The sequence below is a fragment of the Hyperolius riggenbachi genome, chromosome 2 (assembly GCF_040937935.1).
Source record: "Hyperolius riggenbachi isolate aHypRig1 chromosome 2, aHypRig1.pri, whole genome shotgun sequence".
In the NCBI taxonomy this organism is placed as follows: Eukaryota; Metazoa; Chordata; class Amphibia; order Anura; family Hyperoliidae; genus Hyperolius; species Hyperolius riggenbachi.
The window spans coordinates 533,175,236-533,202,289 of NC_090647.1; the positions used below are offsets into that span (position 1 = coordinate 533,175,236).

General features: G+C 45.4%; 1 protein-coding gene across 5 annotated transcripts in view; it reads right to left on the bottom strand.

The window, feature by feature from the left end:
• The window catches only part of COL8A1 (collagen type VIII alpha 1 chain), a 196,953-nt gene that overhangs the window by 21,325 nt on the left and 148,574 nt on the right, over positions 1-27,054 (bottom strand). For all 5 annotated transcript variants that reach the window (XM_068270674.1, XM_068270670.1, XM_068270673.1 and 2 more), the window contains one exon: positions 7,869-8,172. In XM_068270674.1, coding sequence (XP_068126775.1) covers positions 7,869-8,169 — 301 coding nt within the window. In that variant the 5' untranslated portion in view covers positions 8,170-8,172. The remainder of the gene's footprint in view (positions 1-7,868; positions 8,173-27,054) is intronic.

Sequence of the window (27,054 nt, forward strand, 5' to 3'; positions counted from 1 at the left end):
TGTGTCTACCAGAGCCCGAGTAGTAAGCCACTACTACACCTGCGTACAGTGGCAACTGAGATTGTTTTTCTGCGAAGGTCCCAACACAGGAATGGGCTGGCCGAGGAGAACAGGGATAGCCTCAGTAGGATCCAGAGGCACTTATTTTCCTTACAGGTGTTCTTTAAATGTAAACATGGGATCAGATTTTTACGATAGAATTTTACAGAAAACTGCTGTGAAATGATTCTATAGTTGATTGGAATACAACATTTTGTTGATCAGAATGTTGAATTTTACGATTATATCTAAAGAGTGAAAGTGTTCTAATTTTATGGGAACAATGGATCATTACCATTCCGATTACCTTTGATCTTGCAAATCTGATGGAATGATCGCATGGAAGGAAAATATTGTACCATTAAAGGAAACCTAAACTCAGTGAAAAAAAGCCAGTTTAACTTACCTGGGGCTTCTACCGGCCCCCTGCAGCCGCCCTATGTGCTCGCGCCGTGACTTTTGTTTTTGGTGACTCAGCAAGTTGATGGCCACTGCGCCTGTGTGTGGCCCTGGCCACGCACCACCTTGATCACACTCCCGTGTGCGCAGTACGAGGAGGATCTGTTTGTCACAACCCGGCACAAGGCAGCTGCAGGGTGCCGGTAGAAATCCCAGGTAAGTTAAACTAGTTTTTTTTCATTGAGTTTAGGTTTCCTTTAACCATTTATGCTGCGCGGACGTGAGCTTCACATCCGCAGCGGCAGCTGCTAGAGCCACAGGGATGCGATAGTCACGTCCCTGCAGTTTGGGGGGTTTGCAGGCGATTGTGCGGGCAAATGCTCATGATCATGATGCTGCTGGGAGCAAGGGGAGATTGGCTGCAGGGGACAAAAGTCTCTTGTGCCAATCCGTACATTACCGCCGAGAATAAACACTGTTTTTGTTCAAAAACAGTGTTTATCCTTACGTAGAGCCGCCACATTATCTCCCGCCATGATTTCTGCTGGTTTCCGCCGCCCGATAATTAAATTTATGAATGGTAACAAAGTTCCCATTCATTAATATCCCTGCCGGCACTGTGATCGCAGGTTTCCATTGAAACCTTGCATCACTTCCCTAGTTACAATGTAGCAACACATTGTGTCCTATGTAGCGTACTTGTGGCCAAATAGTAAAATACACCTAATGACTTTAGGGAAAAAAAATAATATCTATGTCAAGAGGGCCTATATTTATTACATAATGGGCTAAAAATGTGTGATGGATGTAAAACTGAAAAAATGCACCTTTATTTCCAAATAAAATATTGTCACCATACATTGTACTAGGGATATCATTTTAATGTTGCAATAACCGGGACAAATGGGCAAATAAAATGTGTGGCTTTTAATTATGGTAGCATGAATTATTTTAAAACTATAATGGCTGAACACTGAGAAATATTTTTTTTTGTCCCATTTTTTTTCTTATTATTCCCATTATAATGCATTTAGAATAAAATAATTCTTAGCATAATGTACCACCCAAATAAAGCCTAATTGGTGGCAGAAAAAACAAGGTATAGATCATTTTGTTGGGATAAGTAGTGATAAAGTTATTGGGGAATGAATGGGAGGAGCGCTGAAAAGTATTAAATAAAAGAAAGTATATTGAATATCTTATTCTGCTCCTATCTCGTAACTGCTTATGGGGGGAGCAAAATGTTTATAATGGCTCACTAATATTTATTTGCAAATTGTTTTTTGTTTTAAAATGAGAATAGTTTCCACTTTATTGAGATTGCTTAAAAGTGTATCCGAGGTGACACATGACATGTTGAAACAAACATGTGTATGTACAGTGCAACACATATTGATTTTCAGGCATGCAAGTGGCAGTTTCTGTCTTGTCGGTACCTTGTCAGGAATATAGTAAAGCTCACCGATAAGCAAATTACAGCCATAAAAGTTTAACTGGCAGAATGCAACTTCTGAGGGAAGGGGAGTGATAGGACAAGGTCAATAGTTCATTTATTTTAACTTTGGGACACTTGAAAAATGATTTTAAATTACCTGGGACTTCTTGCAGCCCCCTGGAGTCATCATGTTCCCACGACGTAGGCCCGACTCCCTTCGGCAAGCAGCAGCGGCCACCACAAAGTTGGCCAGCTGCCACCAGTCGGTGGCTACTGCGCATGCATTGCCCATGTACACCCTGATTGTGTTCTTGCGGCCGGGAGAGCTCTGCGCATGACCAGTAGCAATTTTTCGTGTGCGGTGCATGAGCAGAATGCTCCCGGCCGCAGGAGCGCAGTGATGAGGCGCATGGCTGGCCAGCATTGTGGGGGTCGCTGATGCTTGCCATAGGGACTCAGACCAACGTCATGGGCACAGGACAAGTCCAGCGGGCTGCAAGAAGCCCCAAGTAGGTTAAACTCATTTTTTTATATGCCTTAAAATTTCCTTTAATAGGCTGCCATTGAGCAGAGACAATAAAACATTCAATCTAGTTGATAAAAGTTAAAATATAAAATAAAAGCATCGGATATCTAAAAAAAAGTAATTTTTAGGAGTAGGAGGATAAATAGAATTGTTTATCTTATCAGTTTATTTTCACCTCTGGTTCACTTTAACTACAGTACTAGTATCTGTTCAGTACATAGTGAAATAAAGGAGGGGGGAGACATCCAGTGGCCAAATAGTAAACTGCACCTTAACACATGACATTACAAACTAATACTTGTATTTACCATTAAAAGTAACCCCTTACCTCCCCCATGTCATGATATAGCAGCTAGTTAGGACGTTGGGATAATACAGAGGCATATTTTCTGACTGTATCATATGTGTATGTCGGCTACAGCCATTCTGGCTTTAGGGGAAGGTATGAGTGTCTGTAGGACAGGATGAAGTACTTTGAGCCTGTATTCAGTCCTCTGGAAGTTGGAAGCTGCTAATTGGATCTCCTGTAGTACATTTGCATCTGAGGGTGAACAATAACAGTCAGGTCTTCACCTTTGATCTGCTGTCTCAGATGTGATTGTCTGTGTCTGTTTACAGGTAATTACATAACAACATTGCATTGAACTCTGTGTACAGGTAAACAGCTACCTGTGGCCAAAATACAATCTGACTAATTGAGTCTGCCAAGTTCAAAAGTGGACAGGAAAAGCCATGGAATTTACATATGACAGGAGGAAGCCTCACTCCACAATCTTTTGATGTAAGTACTAGACTATAGTTTTTGTTTTTAAATCTCTGAAAGATCAAAAACCAACACAGGAAAGATTTGAAGTTTGCATATCACAGAAAGGATATGACCAAATGTCACAATCTGGGAAACTGTGTTAGTTTTGGGGATGGAACATTAAATGCCCCAGGCCACCAAGCGGACTGTATAACTCAGCCTGGGACAGTCACAGATCTTCTTCTCTTGGAGGTAGCGCATAGCTAGGGATTATCCCGAGCGAATCGGAAACAGCGTTCTCCCGCCAACCACATTCTAACCTACGCTGGTAACGTTATTTATTTCCCTTTTATTTTTGCAACTTGTCTTGTTGTGTATCCTTGTAACTTTTATTTTGTAACTTTTTACTTTGTTTTTGTAAATCTTTTGTATATATTATTTTCTGCATTGTTCCACTTTTTTCCTGGAATATTACATCGTTATTTAATAAGTTTGGCTTCTGCTGTACTAAACTAACACTCATAGCCTAGAAGGAGAGACTGCAGTGTAGCTTGCATTACAAGTCAGTGCCTGATTGTGCTGTGCTACTGTACGATTGTACTGTGTGTGTGTGTGTGTGTGTGTGTGTGTGTGCGTGGCGTTCCCGTATTCGGCCTAAAGCGCAAAGCTGACCCGAATATGAAAACGCGGATTGCGTGCAGATCACTCGACGGCAGAGTGGAAGTGTCTAGCGGCAGCTAGTGGTGGCAGTAAGAAGTGTTTGAGGGCGACAGCCTTGTTGTAGCTTGTCAGTCAGGAACCGTATCTGCAGGCGTGCCGCGGGGCCGGTTCCTGACACCCCACACCCCCACACATGACATTTAACCGCTTGAGGACCATAGGCTTACACCCCCCTAGTGACCAGGCTATTATTTACAGTTTAGTGCTCTTCACCTTTAAGAGCTTGCTGCAGAGCCACACAACTGCAAGAGGTTTCTGTTGGTGGGCTCTGATTGCTGCTGTAGCGTCTATTTATTTTTTTTATTTATTTGTGTTTTTTTAATAAATGTGTTTTGTTTTTTTTATTGCTTCCCTCCCTCTCCCTGCCAGCCAATCAGGGCGATCCCTTCTTATAGGCATCAGCCTATCGAGGGGAACGTGATCGGAGCCTCTTCAGGGGACAGCCGAGTGACATGGTTGTCCCCAGTACATTGCTGCCGAAGATCCCAGCACTGTACAAAGTAAATAGATGGCGCTTTAGCCATCTAACAGTCTGCTATACATAAATAGTTACCTTAGGACTGAACTTTTTTTAATATGTACGTTGTGAGGGTATATTACTATTACTTTTGCAAATATGGGCTAGCAATTAGCGATGGACTCAAAACGTAATAAATACACCTTTACTTCCAAATAAAATATTGTTGCCTTACATTGTACTAGGGAAATATTTTAAACGTAGTAATAACTGGGACAATATAGGGTTAGTCCAGCCTTTGCAACTATCAGTTTCAACTCTTCTGGGAAGGCTTTCCATAAGATTTTTTATTATTTTTCCAGAAGAGCATTTTTGTGGTCAGTCACTGATGTTAAAAGAGAAGGCCTGGCTCGCAGTCCCCATTCTAATTCATCCAAAAGGAGTTCTGTTGGGTTTAAGTTAGGGCTCTGTACAGGCCAGTCAAGTTCCTTCACCACAAACTCACTCATCCGTGTCTTTATGGATCTTGCTGTGTGCACTGGTGCACCAATCATGTTGGAACAGGAAAGGGCCATTCCCAATTTTTTCCCACAAAGTTAGGAGCATTACATTGTCCAGATTTTCTTGGTATTCTGAATCAATCAGAGTTCCTCTCACTGGAACTCTCATTGCCATAATAATAGGGTGATATGTGTTTTTTACATGTCCCTGTTTTGTATTCTTGGATTCATTGACATTTTAAACATATACAAATGTTACATATTTGTAAAATCCATGGATCAGCATTCCATTTTAGTGTATATGATACTACATTTGCATCAGTTACACTGTTTTTGTGCATTGGATACATTTTACAATAAGCATATGTAAGGCTTGGTGGTGTATTCTCCACAGTCAGCAAGCAACGCATGAGCTGACGTGGAGGAGGTACACACACTAGCACAAGGAAACAGGCTATCCCTAGTATAGTGGAGGGGAGGACTGACTCCAATAGGAGATTGTGGCGCACAGAGCCGGTGCAGATCCGACAGCCACAAACAATACTTTCGCTATAACGTCTCAGCACAAAGTAGCGCTGAGCGCATAAACCAGAACTGAGGAGATCAGGACAGGTAGACAGAATGAACGCTTGCTAGCTAGCCGCTACTTAGTGCCAGCAAGCGTCCACAACAAGACAGACTGGAATGAGGCAGCCAATGCGTTTGCAGCGATGGCGTGCCTCACAAAGACAGGACAGGATAGTCAGGAAATAGCAGGATCAAGATAGATGAACGTAACACAGACAAACATACAATAAGTATGTTTTCCTAGCGTATTACAATTACAGCTATCAATGAAACTATTTGTAACGTCTGACTAACATATGTATATATCGGCAATGAACCGATATATGACATAAGCAGGAACACTGACTAGGACTGGAGTAATACAGGGAACAGGACTCAGAAGGATTCGCTATCTCTTCGCAGAGATGAACGCAATCCACAAACGGTAACAGAACAGGATTCAGAAGGATTCGTTATCTCTTCGCAGAGATGAACGCAATCCACAAACGGTAACAGAACAGGATTCAGAAGGATTCGTTATCTCTTTGCAGAGATGAACGCAATCCACAAACGGTAACAGAACAGGATTCTGAAGGATTCTTTATCTCTTTGCAGAGATGAACGCAATCCACAAACGGTAACAGAACAGAATTCAGAAGGATTCGTTATCTCTTCGCAGAGATGAACGCAATCCACAAACAGAACCAGGAGCAGGGTAACTAACTCAGCACGGGTGATCACGATACGCGCAACCTACCAAAACGTGCTGGAAGTCTGACTAACTGCACACAGGATATAAACAGTTCGTGTACGTATACATCAGCGACACTGATGTATCAACGTAACACAAATACAAGGAAAATAATAAACGTGCTGGTATGCATATATATTGGCAATGAACCAATATATGATGCAAAGACCAGCAAAGTATCTTTAGAACAAGAAACACGATCGGGGGCTGAAGCAACAGCAAGACAGGCTTAAACTGAAGCTATGATAACCCGAGGAGTCCTGCAGGAAGCAGATCTTTATACTGAGGTCATCCAATGGGAGCAGACATGCAGATTCCCACACAGGTGAATAATAATCAGTCACAAGCTGACAGCAGGGAAAGGCAGACAAAGCTATGCAGCTTGCATGGAAAGAGATCAGAACTGCCTGAGCTGCAGCACTACTACTGCCAACAGCACCTGCTGCAGCAGCGATCATGACAGCATATCAAAATTACCTCACAGGCTGACTCTTCCCTGTTGGGGCAACAGTACAATTTTACTGGAGAGAAAGCTGTCCAAACTCCATCCCTTATCCAATAATGCTGGCTACAAAGAGTTATTTTATTAAGCAGGAGAATGAGGTGAGCTCTGTGCTCAGTAACAAACCCTGATGCCTAGGTAGGGACATCTACACTCTTTGCAAATACAAGCTTTTGTTAATGGAACATGAGTCACATGATTTTTCGAAAGGGAATGTCTGTAGAATGGGTGCATCTAAGATTAGTGAATACAGGCATAGTTGCCTATTCACCTTTAAGAACAATAAGAAATAAATGAGGGTGAGCTAGAACTTTAAACATATGATGAGTAGTGATGGTCATGTCTAAGAGAGCTCATGGAGAAGCATGTGATCAGTTTGGTCAGGTGATAGATATGCAAGTCTCAGGTTTGCTAGTCATGATCATGTGCTAAAGCAGGATGTGATCACAGCAAATCAAAGCTTTGCAAATCTATCAGCTGATCAAAAAAACCACATGCTTCTCCATGAGTTCTCCTAGACATGACCATAAGTAATAGAAGAGGTAAAGGAGGCATTGTACCTAGGGTACGCTCCCCTGTTGCATGGGCAATGAAAGTCTATGGAGGTCTATGGTGACACATGAAGTATGAACAATGGAGCTTGGTGCGGCGCAACGCACATACGTGGACCAACGGGAATCCCAGTGACGTACTTCCTATTCAGCAGGGAGTATGTCACTGAATCGGGGTTGAAGGAGGACAGTCCTATGCAAATGACACTGTCGGAGCATTCTGTTGCAGGGTTATTTAAACTGATTTGTGTGGTGCTACCACGACAGGCTACCATACCACGCCATGGGATCACCGTAAAACACGTGTGAAACCAGCCTAAAACTCTCTTTATTGATCAGCTGGACAAAGCAATACAGTGGTTACTTAAAAGTGGGCTTGACAGAATGTAGCCTGACAGCTGTTTTGCCAATCTTGTTGCTTTGTCAGAGGTTGTACAGCAGTGTGTACTGTAAACATGTGTACAGCCTCTGACGAAGCGACAAGAATTGTGAAACAGCTGTCAGAGCACATCACGTTAATTTCACTACAGGTTCTCTTTAAACTTAGGTAGAAGGAAAGATACATATTTCCTATGCATTTATGCCACTGTGCGTTTAGTGTAAGGCATTATTATCATTTGTTACAAGTACAGTATTATCTCATAATACAAAACTAAATCCCCAAAAAATAATAAATAAAGGAATAGAATGACATTACCTCGCCCGTTACCCTTGCCATCTTTCCTCGGCATCATGTCTTTGCCAAACATTGGCATCTGGGGAATGTCCTTTCCATAGTGTGGCATGTGTGCCTTCTCCTTTCCCATGTGCCCCAGGGGGGCGCCATCTTTTCCTATTGGCATGTGATGCATTTGCTGCCCCATAGGCTGATACTGCGGCATCTGTGGGGGTAACTGCTTCATGCCATAATAGGCACCTCCGCTGCCGACACTCAGGAGGCCAAACAGGACCACAGAAAACAATGGGAGCTTCTGAACGGGGACTTGTGGACGCGCCATAGCCTAGAGGACCAAAAGAGTACAAAGGTTAGGCAATACCTAGGAGAAAATAATCATATTTCTAAGGGCAAGCAATATTTAACCCTTTAGCAGCCAAATAAAGCCGACGTTTTCCTGCCGCTGGGAAAGTGCGCCTTCCCAGCCTGGCAGACTCGGCAGGGCTTGTGGCAGCAGGTTATAGTTGCAGCAGGTAATTTTCACAATACCTCTCCGGACGGGTGGATCGACTTCTTCTTCCTCCACCGCGGTGGTGATGTACTCCCAACATGTCTTCTGGGTGCCGATCACATGATATGACTTGTAATCAGGATCCAGTAGACCATGTCCGCGTTACAGCGCCACCTGGTGGTAGAAGAAGGGTGATGGAACCGTCTCTTCCATCTTTTCCATTACCCCTCTTCCACCACTGGGTGGCAGTGTAATGCTGACATGGTCTCTTAGATTCCGATCACACGTCATATCATGTGATCGGTTGTGTCCAGGACCTAGAAGAGCTGCCAGAAGTGCAGAGCCGCCGGTGGAGGAAGCGAAGCAGCCGTCCGGAACAGGTAAATATAACTGCTTACTGCCACGCACTCGTTTAGCTGCACTAGGCAGCTACACAATATATGCCGACAGAGGTTCGCACTGCACCAGCAGCTTTCAAGTGAAACATTTTGTTTGAAGCTGATTACGGGTTAAAGGTACTGTATATTGGTTTTGTTTATTTTTGCTCTAGTACCTAAAATTATTAAAAATAACTAAGTAGTTTTGGATACAATATGAAATACATTACAGATGAGTTTTCCATATGTGTCTTATTCGGATTTATGGAAAGGTTACAAGGGCCCGGGTTTCGGGCTGCAGCCACCTAAGGAGCAAGGCCGGCCCGCTCATGAGGCGGGGTGAAACGTTTGCCTCAGGCGGCAAACTTCTAGGGGCAGGACCCGCCCGTCCGTGGGTGCGGGGGCGGCCGCTGAGCCAGAGGGGTAGCAGACAGGACGGGGGTATTGGGCCTAGCGGTGGGGAGGGGGGTCGGACCACCCCTCCCTCGCCTGGGTCCCCCGATCTGCGCTCCCCTCCAGCTGTAATAGGAAGCTGACGATGCCCAATCGTAAGAGGCACGGGCGGGGAGGACTCACCTTATCCGCGTTCCAGCGTGCGCTCCACTGACGTCACTCCCTGCATCGCCGTCCACTTACAATACAGTGGGCGGCGATGCAGGAAGTGATGTCAGTGGAGCACACGCTGGAACATCCGACCCCCCTCCCCACCGCTAGGCCCAATCCCCCCGTCCTGCCCGTTACCCCTCCGGCTCGGCGGCCCCCCACGGGGGGGTTGGGGGGTGGCGGCAGCGGCAACTTTTCAAAAAAAATTGCCTCAGGCGGCAAAAAGTCTAGGGCCAGTGCTGCTAAGGAGGCTGGACATGGTAGAGGAGTTGCAGCACATGGAAGAGAGGTCTGCGAATGAAAAGGAAGGCTGCAAATGGGGAGACACATATGAATGATGGGAGTGGCTGCCAAAGGAACATGCACAAGAGACGGTAAGAAGATGCATAAGAAAGTTTGCCTAGGAAAAAGTATAAATCCAGCCTTGTATATTATACTGTATATGCAACAGGTGACGTGCTATTTAACCACCTCTGTAGCAGTAGTCTCCAGGGCCGGATTTGTACTTTTTACCGCCCAAGGCCAACTATACCATCTGTATGGTTGTTATCTCTGTGTGCCCCAATGAGAATTCAACTTTCTTTCCATCATTGATGTCACAGACAATAGCTATTTTAGTAATACGTGTATACAGGATCTTCTCAAAAAATTAGCATATTGTGATAAAGTTCATTATTTTCTGTAATGTACTGATAAACTTTAGACTTTCATATATTTTAGATTCAAATACACACAACTGAAGTAGTTCAAGCCTTTTATTGTTTTAATATTGTTGATTTTGGCATACAGCTCATGAAAACCCAAATTTCCTATCTCAAAAAATTAGCATATTTCATCCGACCAATGAAAGAAAAGTGTTTTTAAAACAAAAAAAAAGTCAACCTTCAAATAATTATGTTCAGTTATGCCCTCAATACTTGGTCAGGAATCCTTTTGCAGAAATGACTGCTTCAATGTGGCGTGGCATGGAGGCAATGAGCCTGTGGCTCCATAAAGCTTTTCAGCAGATGGAAGCACGAACCCACTTTTGAACCACAAACAGAGGCAGAAGCGCCTGACGTGGGCTACAGAGAAGCAGCACTGGACTGTTGCTCAGTGGTCCAAAGTACTTTTTTCGGATGAAAGCAACTTTTACATGTCATTCGGAAATCAAGGTGCCAGAGTCTGGAGGAAGACTGGGGAGAGGGAAATGTCAAATGCCTGAAGTCCAGTGTCAAGTACCCACAGTCAGAGATGGTCTAGGGTGCCATGTCAGCTGCTGGTGTTGGTCCACTGTGTTTTATCAAGGGCAGAGTCAATGCAGCTAGCTATCATGAGATTTTGGAGCACTTCATGCTTCCATCTTCTGAAAAGCTTTATGGATATGAAGAATTCATTTTTCAGCACGACCTGGCACCTGCTCTCAGTGCCAAAACCACTGGTAAATGGTTTACTGACCATGGTATTACTGTGCTCAATTGGCCTGCCAACTCTCCTGACCTGAACCCCATAGAGAATCTGTGGGATATTGTGAAGAGAAAGTTGAGAGACACAAGATCCAACACTCTGGATGAGCTTAAGGCCGCTATCGAAGCATCCTGGGCCTCCATAACACCTGAGCAGTGCCACAGGCTGATTGCCTCCATGCCACGCCGCATTGAAGCAGTCATTTCTGCAAAAGGATTCCCGACCAAGTATTGAGTGCATAACTGAACTTAATTATTTGAAGGTTGACTTTTTTTTGTTTTAAAAACACTTTTCTTTTATTGGTCGGATGGAATATGCTAATTTTTTGAGAAAGGAAATTTGGGTTTTCATGAGCTGTATGCCAAAATCATCAATATTAAAACAATAAAAGGCTTGAACTACTTCAGTTGTGTGTATTTGAATCTAAAATATATGAAAGTCTAATGTTTATCAGTACATTACAGAAAATAATGAACTTTATCACAATATGCTAATTTTTTGAGAAGATCCTGTAGATTAGAAGTTATGTTTTGAAATGTTATGTTATGCTTTCCATCTCATTAATGATGGACCCATTGCATCACCATGAGAGTTAGACTGAATGTATGCCTGCAGGATAGAGCTTACAGGTCTTGCAGGGACGACACAAGTACAGGACAGAGAGTTCAAAGGTTAAAGCTGTTCTTGTAGATAGGGATGACTGCATAGAACAGCTTTCCTGCCCCTCACTGAGCGGCCCCTAAACTTCTGGTGCCCTAGGCCATGGCCTATGTGGCCTTGCCAGAAATCCGGCCCTGGTAGTCTCTGCTCCCTTAAGGACCTGAGACTGCTGGTACGGTAAAACGCTGCCTCTCGATGAATCGCCTCGCATACCTGCCACTCTCGCCGGTCACGACGCTGCCCCATCGCCGCAGGCTCCTCTCTCTGCCGTCTCTATGACGGCAGAATGCTGTCAGCCGGTCAGGAGCTGCTTTCATTGGCTCCTGACGCTGTCTATCAATGGGAGACAATGGGATTGGCTCTCCTTGATCATGCGGTCAGGAGCCAATAAAAGCGGCTCCTGACCTGCTTACAGAGCTCTGCCATCTTATAGACGGCAGAGCAAGTAAATTGCGGCGGGTGCAGAGCAGGGAGATCAGCGGTAACGGCAGGGACCCGCAATTCATTAGGACGTTGAATCTACATCCAGTCAGAGCTGCAGTACCACCTGCTGGACATAGTTTCACACTGCGTCGTTCCAGAACCAGTTAATTATTCAGAACAACTACTTGCATTGGGGCCACCACTGGGGCAATTACAAAAGTACAAGTTCCCGAAGTACAGTTTATCTGCTCTGAAACCTACCATTGCATTTCCTTCGCAGCTGAAGTATTTATATATTGTAATGTACCCAGTGATCACCTAGTGATCACTTCTGAGCTCTCTCTGATCTGCACACATATTAGAAGGCGTTTCAGCACTGCCAGGAATGTAAACTAATTGTAGGAGTGTAAACAAAAGATAATGTTATCACCTCTTCTGATGCGGATCATACTGCAGGGAGCTTTCACGCTTATGTTGTAATTGTTTTCTAACAAGTACCAATAAAAGTTAAATTTGGAAAAAAGTAAGTGCTGTGTTTAACTGTTTGAATGCTGTTCTGCTAACAATTCTTTTTGTGGTAGTATATTTTATGCTGTAAATAATGTTTTAGAGCAAAGAAGGAATGCTGAGTTTCATACCTCTGTGTTTTAGGAGAATGGTTTTACCCTGCCACCAATATATAATGTAAGTAATAAGGAAATGGGTCTGTGGAAGTTAAAAAACTCTTTGAGTTCAAGGATTTCTAAACCACAGGTTTTTTTTTTTAATGTTTTGAACATGCTTATGTATATATCCTTCTTTTGATTTGGGAAGGCAGTGCCCTCTGCTGGATTCTTCTGTTGAGGATGAAGACCAGACAAGACACAGAACATTTACAGTATATTGCACTTTTCTCCTGGTGTACTCAAAGTGGTAGAGCTGCAGCCACAAGGGCGTGCTCAGTAGGCAGTAGCAGTGTTAGGGAGTCTTGCCCAAGGTCGCTTGACTGAAGAGGTGCTGGCTTACTGAACAGGAAGATTTGAACCCAGGTCTCCTGTGTCAGAGGCAGAGCTCTTAATCTGTACACTATCCAGCCACTACTGGACGAAGGCGGACAACGAATTGGAAACTTTTAACATTTGTATTTTATTGGAGAATCCCTGAAAACATCATGATTTTTTAAAACTGTAACAAATCTTGTGAAACGTTCAAAATAAGGCTTGCACTCATTTTGGTTGATATCTTATCGTAAAAGAAATTCAACAGAAAATGATACTAAAGCATTAACCCTCCAATCCCATGTCGGTCTATGCCCTACATTGGCATTTTCCACTATAGGCTCAATATCGGACATAGGCAGTCGAAAGGACTGGTTAGCACACCGGCTTCTCAAAAAGCAAATCGTATCTTTATTCTTCAACTTATGTCTCAAAACACCATAACGTTGTCAATTGTTTCAGGGCACGCAAGGACCCCTTCTTTAGAATAGTGCAGACTGCACACTGTTCTGATGAAAGGGACCCTGGGTGGCCCCAAAACAATTGACAACGTTATGGTGTTTTGACACATTAATTGAAGACTAAAGATATGATTTGCTTTTGGAAAAGCCGGTGTGTTAACTAGTCCTTTCGACTGCCTGATTTACATAGGATGCTGCTTTACATCCATGGTTATGCACCCAACTTATTGTAAGGTGTGCCACTCCTCAGTCTCCTACTTCAATTTCGGACATAGTCTAACATAAGAAAACATGGCCGCCGCTAGGGGCACTGTTGCCTGATAAAATCAGTCAGTTTAGGTCAAAGTGATCACTGAAGGCCCCACCCTCCGCTGCTGTGCTATGTAATGTAAATATTACGTGGGTGCATGTGGGTTTACTGCTAGGGGTGCCATTTCTGGATCTTGTCTGTATGGCATCTGGCTGTGTGGATCAAATTGTCCGACAAGGTCCGACACATTGGTCTCCTTAGGTACCACGTTGCGCTGCGTAATATCATTACTATAATGGCCCGCATGCAATGGGGTGGAGCTACAGCACGCATGCTGGCCCGCTCTCCACCCTCAGATGCCAGATAACCCCCATGCTCTATTGCATGGAGGTAGAGACCTGGCCAGATGCTCCGTGCTAGTGAGGATGGGGGGGACCTAGGTGATTGCATTAGTGGATTAGAAAGTGTTGAGACAAATTTGTAGAATTATGTATTCAGCATTAGATATGGTTGTTTTGCAGAACGTTCCCTCAAGAAGAATACTTGGAGAAGGTGAATAACTTGTAAATATCTGACTGGCTAGTCACCAACACATAATCCTGTCTCATGTCTGTTCCTCTAAGCACTTAAGCCACGCCCCTGCCCCACACCTCTAACCACGCCCCTGCACACCCCTAGTCATGGATACCATAATCACAAGAAAAATACTGTATGTTATTTTGTAATTCAAAACTGCACTGGTCCTTTCGGTCCTGGTTTTATTTCCCTCCATATTAATATTTGAAAATAAGAAATATATCAATTTAAAGGATGGGAATGAAGTTTCAATCAAACACATTTTTCAATAGGAAAATACATATATTACATAGATCTGTAAATCAGTCCTGAAAGAGGGATAAATGAGGAAGAAAGAGGGACAGAGGGATTGGTTTCCCAGAGAGGGACTGTCCCTCCAAAAGATGAACAGTTTTACCAGCTTATCTTATTGGTTAACTTACACCAGCAGCTGCCAGCCTCTTTCTCTGTCAGCAGCAATGGCAAGATTAAGAGCCAGGGATTTAGGAATAGAATATAACTTATACTACTTGTATCCTTATAAATGAGAGCATTGTAAGGCAGGGTCATATAGATGTAAGTTTCGTTAAAACAAAGTTTTAAAAAACTGTGCAGTTTAACATTACTTTAACCACTTACTGCACCAGGTGCAGTAAATCACGGCTTGGGAAAACTTCACTTGAAGTCCCAGGGCCATGAATACTCGTTTTCAGCGCAGACGGCCGCTGCGTGCACTCCCGTCGCCGCCTGTTAGCGGGGAGATAAATGAATGGTAACGCAGTAACGCGCATTAATCTAAGTCCCTGTGTCAATGAACGCCGGCATATATTAGATCCCTGTGTCATTGTATCTTCCTGGAGTTACAGTGCCACGCATTAGTTCTGATTCATATACTTACGTATGCAAATTGGAAATAATGCGCAAGGACAGCTTGTGGCCAAATAGTAAAATGACATCTAAGTGCATTTTAGTTAATAAAAATACCAACACTTACATCTAAAATTAACTATTTCCCTACCACACTCTTCCATAGTGCCAAAACATATTTTGTTTGTATAGAAAAAAAAATATTTACATAAAAAAAATACATAAATAAAAAAAAAATTTTTTTAAAACGTACGTCAAGAAGGTATATTGCTTTTATTTTTAATTTACGGGTTTGTAATTAGTGATGGGCTCAAAACTGAAAAAATGCACCTTTATTTCCAAATAAAATATTGGCACCATACATTTTACTAGGGAAATATTTTAAACATTGCAGTAGCCGGGACAAATGGGCGAATAAAATGTGTGGGTTTTATCCACAGTAGAACATTTTATTTTAATACTATAATGGCCGAAAACTGAGACATAATGAATGTTTTCCATTTTTTCTTATTATTTAAATTAAAATGCATTTAGAATAAAATAATTCTTAGCATAATGTACCTCCCAAAGAAAGCCTAATTGGTAAAGAAAAAAACAAGATATAGATCATTTAGTTGTGATTAGTAGTGATTAAGTTATTGGCGAAAGAAAGGGAGGAGCCCTGACAGGTGATAATTGCTCTGGTCCTAAAGCTGAGTCTACACGTGAAGATTTGTTTTATCAATGGAGCCGCTGATGCGGCTCGATTGATAAGATCCGACAGGTCCGATCTCGCTGCCGCCGATTCCCTGCTCGTTCCCCACGAGCGGACAATGGCAGGGAATCGAGCGGAAGAAAAAAGGCGCCGGCAGGGACGAGGGGGGATCGAATCCGACGAACGCGCGGGCGAGCGGGGACGGGGTGGGTACGCGCGGGGATGCGGAAGAGGCGATCCGGCGGCTAATCGAGCTGCCGGATTGCTAAGTTTAGACCCAGCTTAAAGGGGTAAAAACCCCTAAGTGGTTAAAGCAACACCAAAAACATTTGTTCCCATAGAGAGCTACTGTATTTTTGATTAACCCACAGTGCTTCCATCAACAGGTGGCTCTGCAAGTCAATTCTGTAAAAACTTCTGTGCAAGCAAGAGAGCAGGGTTTGCATTAATCTGATTTTAATACACGTACATCAGGTATGTTAAGTTTAGTGAGAGAAAGTTCTAGTTAGAGAAGGTTGATGAGAAGCTTGGAATCGGGCCAATCTGAAGTGACAGGAAGTAGTTCCAATTCCAAGCTGCCTATAATTTGTATGCAAGTCAGAATTATGAGCATCTTATTGACCAACTCTACTTCTGGCAAATTTGTCAGACACAATACAGTATCTTTCAGGCCCCCGCAGCAATAAAATTGCTGTAAATGGATCATGTTCAAAACAGGAAACTGTTAGCAGTGGGGTCCCGCAAGGGTCAGTACAAGGTCCAATCCTTTTCAATCCTATATAGTAATAGGCAAGTGTCTCTGTGTATGTGTTTTTTCCATTGTGCGCATGTGCAGGGACACAGAGACACTGGCCTGGGGGAATGACCCACGGCTCTTGTGAGCACAGAAGGACGGGCCCAGAAGGGGGGTGCATGTGTGGCGTGAGCGGGCATGTTCGCATGCAGCATGAGCGGGCATGTGCGCGCTAATTAGGTAGTGCAAGGGTCGCGGACACAGCCTAGTGCCCGTTTTTAAACGGGCCTTAAACCTAGTCTATTTATAAATGATCTAGTGCATGGAATACAGCGTAACGTTGCCATCTTTGCAGATGATACAAAATGATGCAGAATTATAAACACTACGCAGGATAGTGACGTTTTTCAAAAGGTGACATTTCTCAACAGCATGGCTTTATGAGCAGACAGATGGCAGATGAAATTTAATGTAGATAAATGTAAAGTTGTGCACCTGGGATGTGCCAGTGGTAGAGCAACATATAAGATATCGATAAAGTTGAGTGAATAAACGATCAGGCACTGCAGCGGTATTGGATTTATTCAGTGTTCAATTTGCAGCAAAACATTCCAAGTAATATGCTGTATCCAGTGGCATGTGAATAGGTCACAATCACATAGCTGTTGCACGCAGTGACAATCAGCCTTGGAGAAGGACTTGGGAATACTGGTTTATAACAAGTCAAACACCCGTATTCAATGCCAAGCAGAAGCACCTAAAGCAAATAGAATTCTGGAGAGCATAAATCGGGAAATAAAATCGCAAGATGCTAGTATACTACTCGCTCTATATAAATCACTTGTAAGGCCAGATCTGGAGTATGGAATACCGTTTTGGGCACCACACTACAGAAAGAACATTAACCTACTAGAACAGGTACTAAGACAGGCAACTAAATTAATCAGAGGGATGGAAGGTCTCACCAAGAAAGGTTGGACAAACTGGGTTATTTACCTTGGTAAAAACATGGTTAAGGGGTGACCTGATTAAGATGTTTAAATACTACATCAGAGGGCGATATAAAAGCTTAGCAGATGAGCGTTTATCCCTAGGGTCGTACAAAGGACAAGGGGACATGATCTGCGTATGGAGGAAAAATGGTTTTTCCATCTATTTACGAAGGGTTTCTTTACAGTAAGAGTTGTTAAAATGTGGAGTATTTTACCACAGGAAGTAGATATGACAATGTATATACTGTATCTGCATTTAAAAGGTGTTTGTTTGGATGCTTTCCTTGCATTGAAGGACATCCATGGCTATATTTGCTAGTTAATTGCCAGCAAAGTTGATCCAAGGATGTTATCTTACCGCTACCTGAATTTTGTTCCCTTTAAAGGTTAATTGGCCCAAGCCTTGTAAGTATTTTTTTTATTTTTCCTTCCCCTGGATCAACTGGGTATGTGATCTGGTCTCCCATCTGGTCTTCTCCTGGATCCATGCCCTGTATGCTGACATTCTGAGGCTCTGATGCATGTCACATCATCAGGAGCCTCAGGGTGGCAGCACAGAGTATGCGGTTCCTGGGAGGAAGAGGAGAGCAGATGCTGCATGGACTAAGTGTCTATAACAGCTTCCCCTACGCTTACTCTGCAGAAGAAAGGGAGGAGGAGTTGAACAGATGGCCACTACGGGGGAGAACGGGACACAATAATTTTGCTGGGGGGCAGGGCCTCTATTAGTTTGTATGCTGTTCTTTTCTTCCAGTACATATCTTATACTTCCTGAATGTGTCCATTCCAATAGGCCATGACTAAAGGTTAAGAATGCTTTTATGTAAAACGGGACCCTTCAAAAATAAATGCAGGACCCCTTACATGCTCATTTTTTCGACTGACAGTAAGCTTGTGACCTCTACAGTCTGACGTATGAGGCCCCTAGGAAGCTTGGAGCCCTGGGCAAATGTCCAGAGTGACCCTATGGAAGCCCTGCCCCTGCTAAAGGTAGCCACTAGTGGTGCTCAAATACCCCTTTTCAAAATTCGAGTTAGGTCGAATTCGAATAGTAAATTATTCGAGATCAGTCGAATATTCGAGTCGAATAATTTTTACTATTCGATTCGACCTCGGAATTCGAGCTCACTATTCGAGTCGGTATTCGAGCTCATTATTCGAGCTGACTATTCGAAATGGCCTTAAATAGCTTCCAACACTTGTTTTGAGGGTGAATGATGCAAGAAACCTCTTTTTTTCCAAGTAACAACAGCAAGTGATTATGTGGGGATGTTCCTTTAAAAAAAAAAAGTTGAAAAGAGAAGTTGTGTCCAGAAATTTGTTCAGTACTGTATATACTTCTTCTTCTTCTTCTTTATCTTCTATATCTTCTTCTTCTTCTTCTTCTTCTTCTATATCTTCTTCTTCTATATCTTCTTCTTCTATATCTTCTTCTATATCTTCTTCTTCTTTTATATTGTCTTCTTCTTCTTCTTCTTCATCTTCTTCATCATCATCATCATCTTCTTCTTCATCTTCTTTTTCTTCATCTTCTTCATCTTCTTCTTCATCTTCTTCTTCATCTTCTTCATCTTCTTCTTCATCTTCTTCATCTTCTTCATCTTCTTCTTCTTCTTCTTCTACATCTACTTCATCTTCAACTTCTTCATCTTCTTCTTCTTCTTCTTCTTCTTCTTCATTATCTTCATCTTCTTCATCTTCTTCATCTTCTTCATCTTCTTCTTCTTCATCATCTTCATCTTCTTCTTCATCTTCTTCTTCTTCATCATCTTCATCTTCTTCTTCTTCATCTTCTTCATCTTCTTCATCTTCATCTTCTTCTTCTTCTTCTTCATCTTCTTCATCTTCTTCTTCATCTTCTTCTTCTTCTTCTTCATCATCTTCTTCTTCTTCATCTTCTTCATCTTCATCTTCTTCATCTTCTTCATCTTCTTCTTCTTCATCATCTTCATCTTCTTCTTCATCTTCTTCTTCATCATCTTCATCTTCTTCTTCTTCATCTTCTTCATCTTCTTCTTCTTCATCTTCTTCATCCTTATCTTCTTCATCTTCTTCATCTTCTTCTTCTTCTTCTTCTTCATCTTCTTCTTCTTCTTCTTCATCTTCTTCTTCTTCATCTTCTTCATCTTCTTCTATATCGTCTTCTTCTTCACTTATTTCTTTTTTCAAATTTTTTTTTTTAAAGAAATGCAGCTATTTTTGAGCGTAACAAATAGCTGGTGGCGCACGCATGTTGGAAGCGCCATTGTATGTGCTCCCTGGCAGTGGAAACACACAGACAGCAGGAGGTAAATTCAGCAGCAGGAGGAGGAGGATGAGTGTGTGGCAGCAGGCAGTCAATGAGGCAGGCAGCGTGACATAATAGCCCTGGTACCTAGCGGTGATACCAGGGCTGTAAATAAACACAGCAGGCAGGAGGTCCCAGACAGCGGTCGTGCAGCCCACATTGTGTCCAATACACAACTGGGACAACACAGTTTTCAACCCGGGCACCTCAGAAAAATTAAACCTTTTTTTTTTTTTTTTTTATGGTTTTGTAGTTTTGGTTTTACAACCAATTACACAGATATAGCTATTTTTTGACGTAATAGCTGGTGGCAGAGTGGCAGCAGAAGGTAAATCTGTGTACCCTGGCGTTGGGAAACACAGACAGACAGACAGCAGCAGCAGCAGCAGGAGGAATGGAGGAGTAATGTGAGCAGCTATTGTTTGACGTAATAGCTGGTGGCAGAGTGGCAGCAGAAGGTAAATCTGTGTACCCTGGCGTTGGGAACCACAGACAGACAGCAGCATCAGCAGGAGGAATGGAGGAGTAGTGTGAGTGTGGCAGCAGGCAGGCAGCGTGACATAATAGCCCTGGTACCTAGCGGTGATACCAGGGCTGTAAATAAACACAGCAGGCAGGAGGTCCCAGACAGCGGTCGTGCAGCCCACATTGTGTCCAATACACAACTGGGACAACACAGTTTTCAACCCGGGCACCTCAGAAAAATTAAACCTTTTTTTTTTTTTTTTTATGGTTTTGTAGTTTTGGTTTTACAACCAATTACACAGATATAGCTATTTTTTGACGTAATAGCTGGTGGCAGAGTGGCAGCAGAAGGTAAATCTGTGTACCCTGGCGTTGGGAAACACAGACAGACAGACAGCAGCAGCAGCAGCAGGAGGAATGGAGGAGTAATGTGAGCAGCTATTGTTTGACGTAATAGCTGGTGGCAGAGTGGCAGCAGAAGGTAAATCTGTGTACCCTGGCGTTGGGAAACACAGACAGACAGCAGCATCAGCAGGAGGAATGGAGGAGTAGTGTGAGTGTGGCAGCAGGCAGGCAGCGTGACATAATAGCCCTGGTACCTAGCGGTGATACCAGGGCTGTAAATAAACACAGCAGGCAGGAGGTCCCAGACAGCGGTCGTGCAGCCCACATTGTGTCCAATACACAACTGGGACAACACAGTTTTCAACCCGGGCACCTCAGAAAAATTAAACCTTTTTTTTATGGTTTTTTGGTTTTGTTTGTAAAACAAATTACACAGATATATAGCTATTGTTTGACGTAATAGCTGGTGGCAGAGTGGCAGCAGAATGTAATTCTGTGTACCCTGGCAGTGGGAAACACAGACTGACAGCAGCAGCAGCAGGAGGAATGGAGGAGTAATGTGAGCAGCTATTGTTTGACGTAATAGCTGGTGGCAGTGTGGCAGCAGAAGGTAATTCTGTGTACCCTGGCAGTGGGAAACACAGACAGACAGCAGCAGCAGGAGGAATGGAGGAGTAGTGTTAGTGTGGCAGCAGGCAGGCAGCGTGACATAATAGCCCTGGTACCTAGCGGTGATACCAGGCCGTAAATGAACACAACAGGAGGTCCCAGACAGCGGTCGTGCAGCCCACATCGTGTCCAATACACAACTGGGACAACACAGTTTTCAACCCGGGCACCTCAGAAAAATTAAACCTTTTTTTTTTTTTAATGGTTTTTTGGTTTTGTTTGTAAAACAAATTACACAGATATATAGCTATTGTTTGACGTAATAGCTGGTGGCAGAGTGGCAGCAGAAGGTAAATCTGTGTACCCTGGTAGTGGGAAACACAGACAGACAGCAGAAGGGCAGTACACAGCAGCCCACTGTAGGTGTAAAATGTGTGGCTGCAGGCGACGTAATAGTCAAAGTGAACCAGGCTGGCTTAGTGAGCAGGAGCCAGGAGGTGGTAAAGGGTGGTAAGGCACATTAACGATGGTTCTTAGCCAGTTCATGTCCCCCTCTCGCCGACAACAGGGGCCAGGAACTCGCCTTCCACCCACGCCTGGATCATCTTGAGAAACGTCAGTCTGTCCACAGACTTGTGAGACAGACGTGAGCGTTTCTCGGTGACCACACCACCAGCTGCACTGAAGCAGCGCTCGGACAGCACGCTGGAAGGGGGGCAGGACAGCACTTCCAGGGCGTACTGCGCCAGCTCGCTCCAGATCTCCAGGCGCTTGACCCAATACTCCATGGGATCAACAGGGGCATCGCTGTCAAGCCCGCTGTAGGACCCCATGTAGTCAGCCACCATGCGGGTCAGGCGCTGGCTGTGACCGGTGGAGGATGCTGCTGCATGCACCTCCTCTCTAGTCACTGCTGCCGGAGCCTCTACAGTCCTGTAGAGCTCGTGGCTGAGAGACAGCAGGTCTGTGGGGCGCTTGCTGCTGGATGCAGGCACCTGCTGCTGCCTCTGTGTTGGCTGCTGGACAGTGGGGGTGGAAGGCTGGGGGAAGGCTTCCTCCAAGCGCTCAACAAGGGCCTGCTGCAAGCTCCTTATTTGTTGCGCTGGGTCTCCTCCTGCAGGCGGCAGGAACTGGCTCAACTTCCCCTTGAGGCGTGGGTCCAACATCATGCTGATCCAGATGTCCTCCCTCTGCTTCATCTGGATCACCCTGGGGTCTCTGCGCAGGCACGTCAGCATGTGCGCTGCCATTGGGAAGAGGCGGGCCACGTCTGCTGGCACATCGACGGCAGTGCTGCTGTCCTCATCCTCCTCCTCTGCCTCGTCAGCCTCATCCTCTCTCCACCCCCGCACCAACTCAGCTGCACTGTGCTGATCCCCCTCATCAGCAGCAAGGTCAGGGACCTCCACCAAGTCCTCCTCCTCCTCCCCCTCAGAGGTGGACTGTGCAGCTGCTTGCTGCTCCTGCTGGTCCAAGGCTGCCGCTCCCTGTTCCAGCAAAGCATCGAGGGCCCTGTTCAGCAGACAAACCAGGGGCACCCACTCGCAGACCATAGCATGGTCCCTGCTCACCATGTAAGTGGCCTGCAGAAAGGGAGCCAGCACTAAGCACACCTGCTGCATGTGCCTCCAGTCATCATCGGGGACGATGGACGGGATGTTGCTGGTCTTGTCCCTTCTCTGAGCGGCGGAAACAGTGGCCAGGGCAAGGTACTGTTTGACAGCGCGCTTCTGTTCAACCAGACGCTCCAACATCGCCAGGGTGGAGTTCCAGCGAGTCGGAACGTCAAGGATCAGCCGATGGCGTGGCAGATCCAGCTCCTTTTGCACGTCTTCCAGGCTCGCACAGGCTGCAGCCGAGCGCCGGAAGTGACGCACAACGTTCCTTGCCGTTTCCAGCAGTTCGCCCATCCCCTGGTAGGTACGCAAGAACTTCTGCACCACCAGGTTCAGCACGTGGGCAAGACAGGGGATGTGGGTAAGGTTTCCCCTGTCTATTGCGGCAACCAGATTGGCCCCATTGTCGGCCACCACCTCTCCGACTCTGAGGCCTCTGGGGGTCAGCCAAATCCTCTCCTGCTCCTGGAGTTTGGCCAACACATGGGTTGCCGTCAGCTTGGTCTTCCCAAGGCTGACCAAGTGCAGCAGCGCTTGGCAGTGGCGGGCCTTCACGCTGCTGCTGAGGCGGGGGGTTTGGCCAGGTGTGCCGGAGGATGGCAGAGGATCGGAGGAACCTGCTGCAGTTCCCCTGACCCTGCGGGGTGGCACCACCCACTGTGTTGCTGCTGCTGCTGTGCCCGCTGCTGCTCTCCCATCCTCACCCCCTTCCACCAAGCTGACCCAGTGGACAGTGAAGGACAGGTAGCGGCCTGTCCCGAAGCGGCTGCTCCAGGAGTCCATGGTGACGTGGACCCTTTCACCAACCGCGTGCTCCAGCCCTCGCTCCACATTGGCCATCACAAAGCGGTGCAGTGCAGGAATGGCCTTGCGGGAGAAAAAGTGTCTGATGGGGAGCTGCCAGTCTGGGGCTGCGCAAGCAAGCAGCGCACGAATGTCGCTCCCCTCCTGCACGAGCGTGTACGGCAGGAGTTGGGAGCACATGGCCCGTGCCAGCAAGCCGTTCAGCTGCCGCACGCGACGGCTGCTGGGAGGCAGAGCCCTAACCACCCCCTGGAAGGACTCGCTCAAAAGGCTCTGGCGTGGCCTTTTGCTGGCACGGGAATCAGCAGACACAGCGGAGGAGGCCACTGAGGACTGGCTGCCAGTACAGGCCTCAGTGTCGGCGGCAGGAGTTGCAGAGGGGGGAGGAGCAGTGCGTTTCCGCACTCCTGCTGGTGCTGCTGGAGGAGCAGGAGGGCGGGTGGCTGCTGTTGCTGCTGCTGCTGAAGGCTGTGCAGTGATGGGTGTGGTGCCACTGCCAGCACCAGATGCCTTCAGCCTCTGGAACTCCTGATGCTGGTGGAAATGTTTCGCAGCAAGGTGGTTGATGAGCGAGCTGGTGCAGAACTTTAAGGGGTCTGCACCTCTGCTCAACTTCCGCTGACAGTGGTTGCAAGTGGCGTACTTGCTGTACACTGTGGGCATGGTGAAAAAGCGCCAGATTGGTGACAGAAACATCGCCCTACGGCATGGAAGCGCTGCTGCCTGTCTCCCTGTGGTGGTTTGGGGGGGGGGCTTGGGGGGCTTGGGTGCGGCTGGTGGTGGTACTGGCAGATGCTGCTGCTGCTGCTGCTGAGCCTGAGACACCAGCAGGCTGTGGGACCTACCTACTGCTGCTGCCAATGCTTGCAATGATGCGCCTCCTTGCAAGGCCAACAAGAGCATCCTCCTCCTCCTCCTCAGAGCTGCTGAGGACGACATCCCCTGGAGGTGGTGGCACCCAGTCTCTGTCTGTCACCGGGTCATCAACATCCTCCCCCTCCTGAAACATGTCCTGCTGGGATGAGGACCCCCCAAACTCCTCTCCTGATGCATGGATGGGCTGCTTGACTGTCGCCACAGTCTTGCTGTCCAATCCCTCATCCCCCAAAGTGCCCATCAGCATCTCCTCCTCAAGATCGCCAACAACAGCAGACAATTTACTCATGATGCCTGGGGTCAAAAGACTGCTGAATGACAGGTCGGCGAGTGACGGTGAACTGGCCTCCTCCCCAGACCCTGCTGGGCGGCTGCTGCGAACAGGGGTGGTGGTGGTGGTGGTGAGGGTGGAGGCCTCAGATGCAGAGCTGATGGCGGGCTGCTCATCCTCCGTCATGAGTTGCACCACAGTGTCTGCATGCTTTTCCTCAATGGGACGTTTCCGACCCGGCTGGAGGAAAATCGGAGCAGGTGCTACACGCTGCTGCTGCTGTGTCTCTGCAGCGTGAGTTGCAGATGCTCCTGCTGGGCGGCGCCCAAGGCGTCCACGGCCAGTGGCTATGGGAGGAATGTTAGCCACTGACGCTGCTGCTGCTGCTGCGGAACTGTGCATGGTGGCGCGCCCGCGCCCGCGGCTTGCCACAATGCTGCTCCCTCTCCTCCTGATTCCCTTGCTGCCCTTCCCCTTGCCCAAACCGCGCTGGCTGCCACTTCCAGACATCTTTGATGTTTTGGGCGTATAGACAAAAGTTTTTTAAAAGGGCGGGTGAAAAGTGGGGTACTTTAATGGAGTGGGTTGGTGGGTGAGGTGACTGAGTTAGTGTCCCTAGTACAGTAAGTAAGTAGTAACAGTCAGGAAGTACAACTAGCAGTTACAACTTACAATAATCAGTAGTAATCACAAGTAAATTTAGTGTGTGTACACTACAGACAGTGAGTGCACGCACGCGCAAACACGCGCAGGAGCTAGCCTATGAACAGTGACTGAGTGAGTGTCCCTAGTACAGTAAGTAAGTAAGTAGTAACAGTCAGTAAGTACAACTAACTAATTACAATAATCAATCAGTCATCAGAAGGAAATAGAGTGTGTGTAGTGTGTACACAGACAGTGAGTGCACACACGCAGGAGCTAGTAGCCTATGAACAGTGACTGAGTGTCCTAGACTCCTAGTACAGTAAGTAGTAACAGTAAGTACAACTAACTAATTACAATAATCAATCAGTTATCAGAAGGAAATAGAGTGTGTGTAGTGTGTACACAGACAGTGAGTGCACACACGCAGGAGCTAGTAGCCTATGAACAGTGACTGAGTGTCCTAGACTCCTAGTACAGTAAGTAGTAACAGTAAGTACAACTAACTAATTACAATAATCAATCAGTTATCAGAAGGAAATAGAGTGTGTGTAGTGTGTACACAGACAGTGAGTGCACACACGCAGGAGCTAGTAGCCTATGAACAGTGACTGAGTGTCCTAGACTCCTAGTACAGTAAGTAGTAACAGTAAGTACAACTAACTAATTACAATAATCAATCAGTCATCAGAAGGAAATAGAGTGTGTGTAGTGTGTACACAGACAGTGAGTGCACACACGCAGGAGCTAGTAGCCTATGAACAGTGACTGAGTGTCCTAGACTCCTAGTACAGTAAGTAGTAACAGTAAGTACAACTAACTAATTACAATAATCAATCAGTTATCAGAAGGAAATAGAGTGTGTGTAGTGTGTACACAGACAGTGAGTGCACACACGCAGGAGCTAGTAGCCTATGAACAGTGACTGAGTGTCCTAGACTCCTAGTACAGTAAGTAGTAACAGTAAGTACAACTAACTAATTACAATAATCAATCAGTTATCAGAAGGAAATAGAGTGTGTGTAGTGTGTACACAGACAGTGAGTGCACACACGCAGGAGCTAGTAGCCTATGAACAGTGACTGAGTGTCCTAGACTCCTAGTACAGTAAGTAGTAACAGTAAGTACAACTAACTAATTACAATAATCAATCAGTTATCAGAAGGAAATAGAGTGTGTGTAGTGTGTACACAGACAGTGAGTGCACACACGCAGGAGCTAGTAGCCTATGAACAGTGACTGAGTGTCCTAGACTCCTAGTACAGTAAGTAGTAACAGTAAGTACAACTAACTAATTACAATAATCAATCAGTTATCAGAAGGAAATAGAGTGTGTGTAGTGTGTACACAGACAGTGAGTGCACACACGCAGGAGCTAGTAGCCTATGAACAGTGACTGAGTGTCCTAGACTCCTAGTACAGTAAGTAGTAACAGTAAGTACAACTAACTAATTACAATAATCAATCAGTTATCAGAAGGAAATAGAGTGTGTGTAGTGTGTACACAGACAGTGAGTGCACACACGCAGGAGCTAGTAGCCTATGAACAGTGACTGAGTGTCCTAGACTCCTAGTACAGTAAGTAGTAACAGTAAGTACAACTAACTAATTACAATAATCAATCAGTCATCAGAAGGAAATAGAGTGTGTGTAGTGTGTACACAGACAGTGAGTGCACACACGCAGGAGCTAGTAGCCTATGAACAGTGACTGAGTGTCCTAGACTCCTAGTACAGTAAGTAGTAACAGTAAGTACAACTAACT